We start from the raw sequence: 2,500 nt of genomic DNA on the forward strand, positions 1-2,500 counted from the left end.
TGCGTGTGTGTGTGTGTGTGTGTGTGTGTGTGTGTGTGTGTGTGTGTGTGTGTGTGTGTGTGTGTGTGCGTGTGCATGTTTGCACGCCTGTGTGTGTGTGTGTGTGTGTGTGTGTGTGTGTGTGTGTGTGTGTGTGTGTGTGTGTGTGTGTGTGTGTGTGCGCGTGTTTGCACGCCTGCGTGCGTGCGTGGGTGTGTGTGTTGGGGGGAGGGGAGTTCAGAAAAGTGTTCGTGCTGAGCTAATGCTGGTGTGTAATGTGTGTGGTTACATGAGAGCTGGCTGTTGTAAATTCATGCGGAGAGGGAGATGGTGGCATATGGCCCCGTGGTACTCCTCTAGTGTTTGTCCTTTCGGAACACAGCCCTCAGTACACCTGATCCCCTCTGCTACCACGGCAACCCAGGAGAGTAACCTTAGAACTAAGTTAACTAACTGTGGGCTGGGCGGCCTGTGTGTTTGTGTGTGTGTGTGTGTGTGTGTGTGTGCACGCGCAGGGGTGTCATACAGGGGGGTAAAGTGTGACTGAGTGTGTGTGTGTGTGTGTGTGTGTGTGTGTGTGTGTGTGTGTGTGTGTGTGTGTGTGTGTGTGTGTGTGTGTGTGTGTGTGTGTGTGTGTGTGTGTGTGTGTGCGCGCGTGTGTGCCTGCGTGTGCATGTGCGTGTGCATGTGCGTTCGTGCCTGCCTGGGCTGAGCCAGTTGACCTTACTGCAATACTCACATCGGAGCAAGGCCTGCTGGTGGGGAAGAGGGTCTTGACGGTGGAGCCGAAGCCGATGATGTTGAGCATGGTGCCCGGGGGAACACTCTTGATGGCCACCATCATCGCCCCCTGTGGAGCGGAGGGGAAGACACAGCAGGACAGCAGAACACAGTTAACCCAGTGCACACGGTGCACAAGTGACCAGTTATGGGGTTGCCGTGGTGTAGAACTCTAGTTGGGAGTTGAACTGTAGATCAAAGGGTTCACTCCCCACACTGGGACTGTAACCAATACCCTGTAATATCTGGGAGTCACTTTGGATAAAAGCATCAGCTATGTGTAATGTAGTCTAATGTTATCTAAATGTTATATTTCTCTTGCCTTGATCTTAGCCATGTTGTGTACTGAATGTGTATGTAATGTATTGATGAAATTCATATAATGTATTAACCCGTTAAAACACAGTATTATAAATTTGTTGTTACCAGAATGGCAATGACCAAGTCGTAGTGCATTACTAAAGGCCCTGTGTTATGTCATAGTAGAGTAGTACTATTATTAACCTTTCAATGACTATTCAGTATGCCTCAGATGGTACGGCGTGCATTATGGGGCCACTGTGTTAAATTTCTGTTGCCTTGATCTTGGCGATGTTTTGTACTGTATGTGTGCTGTATGTGTATGTAATCTGTGTTATATTTCAGTTGCCTTGATCTTGGCGATGTTGTGTACTGCATGTGTATGTGTATTTAATATATGTTATATTTCTGTTGCCTTGATCTTGGCGATGTTGTGTACTGCATGTGTATGTGTATTTAATATATGTTATATTTCTGTTGCCTTGATCTTGCCGATGTTTTGTACTGCATGTGTATGTGTATTTAATATTATGTTATATTTCGGTTGCCTTGATCTTGGCGATGTTGTGCTCGCTCATGCTGCCGCTGCGGTCGAGGAGGAAGAGCAGTTCTCGTGAGGCGCGCTGCAGCGGCGGCGGTTCCGACAGCAGGTCCGGGCAGAAGTTCAGCATCAGCACCGGGCTGCTCAGGATGTCCTTATGGTACCGCTTACGCACAAACTCCAGCTGCAGGGGACAGGGTTGTTGTGATCAGATCATGTGACTGATTTTTTATTTCAAGCTCGAAAAAATTCTCAAAACCCACACACCTGGAGGCACTAAATACTGAACAATTTGAACTAAATTCTATTGATTACTATGGAACCTACCGGTATGTATGGAAAAAACAGCATAATACCTCCTTTTTTTACACAGTCGTTTTAAACAGTTGTCCTTAATGTGACCAAAGCATAGTTTTATACCTATTTTACCTACTTTTACGACCTTTTTTTAATGCTATCATTATTATTTTAATTATTTATTGCTTCAACAAGAAATGCTCAATTTCATTGTACTTGTTACAATGACAAATAAAAAGATAGCCTATATTCTTTATATTCTATATTGTATATATTCTATATATTCTACATATTCTATATTCTTTTCTATAAATAGCCACATTGGGCGGGAAACTGCCCACCCTATGCAGGGTATATGGGCCCCGAGAGCACATGGAGCGGTAACACTTTATAAATAATGGTGCATGTTAAAGCTTTAGTAACACTTAACTAATAATGATGTAATGACCAAAACATTTACACATTGTTTGCAAATGACAAAGGAAAAGTACTACCTTAGACAAAGCAAATGCAGCAGACACAACACAACCTCAGAAGTCCTGGAAATTTGACCTCCTTATAATTGGTTCATTATTTACTGTTACCCAGGTATCAATCAGTGAT

At 44.2% G+C, this 2,500-nt stretch overlaps 1 protein-coding gene across 1 annotated transcript in view; it reads right to left on the reverse strand.

Moving 5' to 3' along the window:
• The window catches only part of vwa5b2 (von Willebrand factor A domain containing 5B2), a 35,001-nt gene that overhangs the window by 22,523 nt on the left and 9,978 nt on the right, over window positions 1-2,500 (reverse strand). Inside the window, exons 7-8 of the mRNA XM_063193009.1 lie at window positions 1,608-1,784; window positions 719-829 (exon numbers count right to left, since the gene is read on the reverse strand). Of these exons, the coding sequence (XP_063049079.1) occupies window positions 719-829; window positions 1,608-1,784 (288 nt within the window). The remainder of the gene's footprint in view (window positions 1-718; window positions 830-1,607; window positions 1,785-2,500) is intronic.

Source organism: Engraulis encrasicolus, unplaced genomic scaffold, assembly GCF_034702125.1.
Source record: "Engraulis encrasicolus isolate BLACKSEA-1 unplaced genomic scaffold, IST_EnEncr_1.0 scaffold_27_np1212, whole genome shotgun sequence".
Classification (NCBI taxonomy): Eukaryota; Metazoa; Chordata; class Actinopteri; order Clupeiformes; family Engraulidae; genus Engraulis; species Engraulis encrasicolus.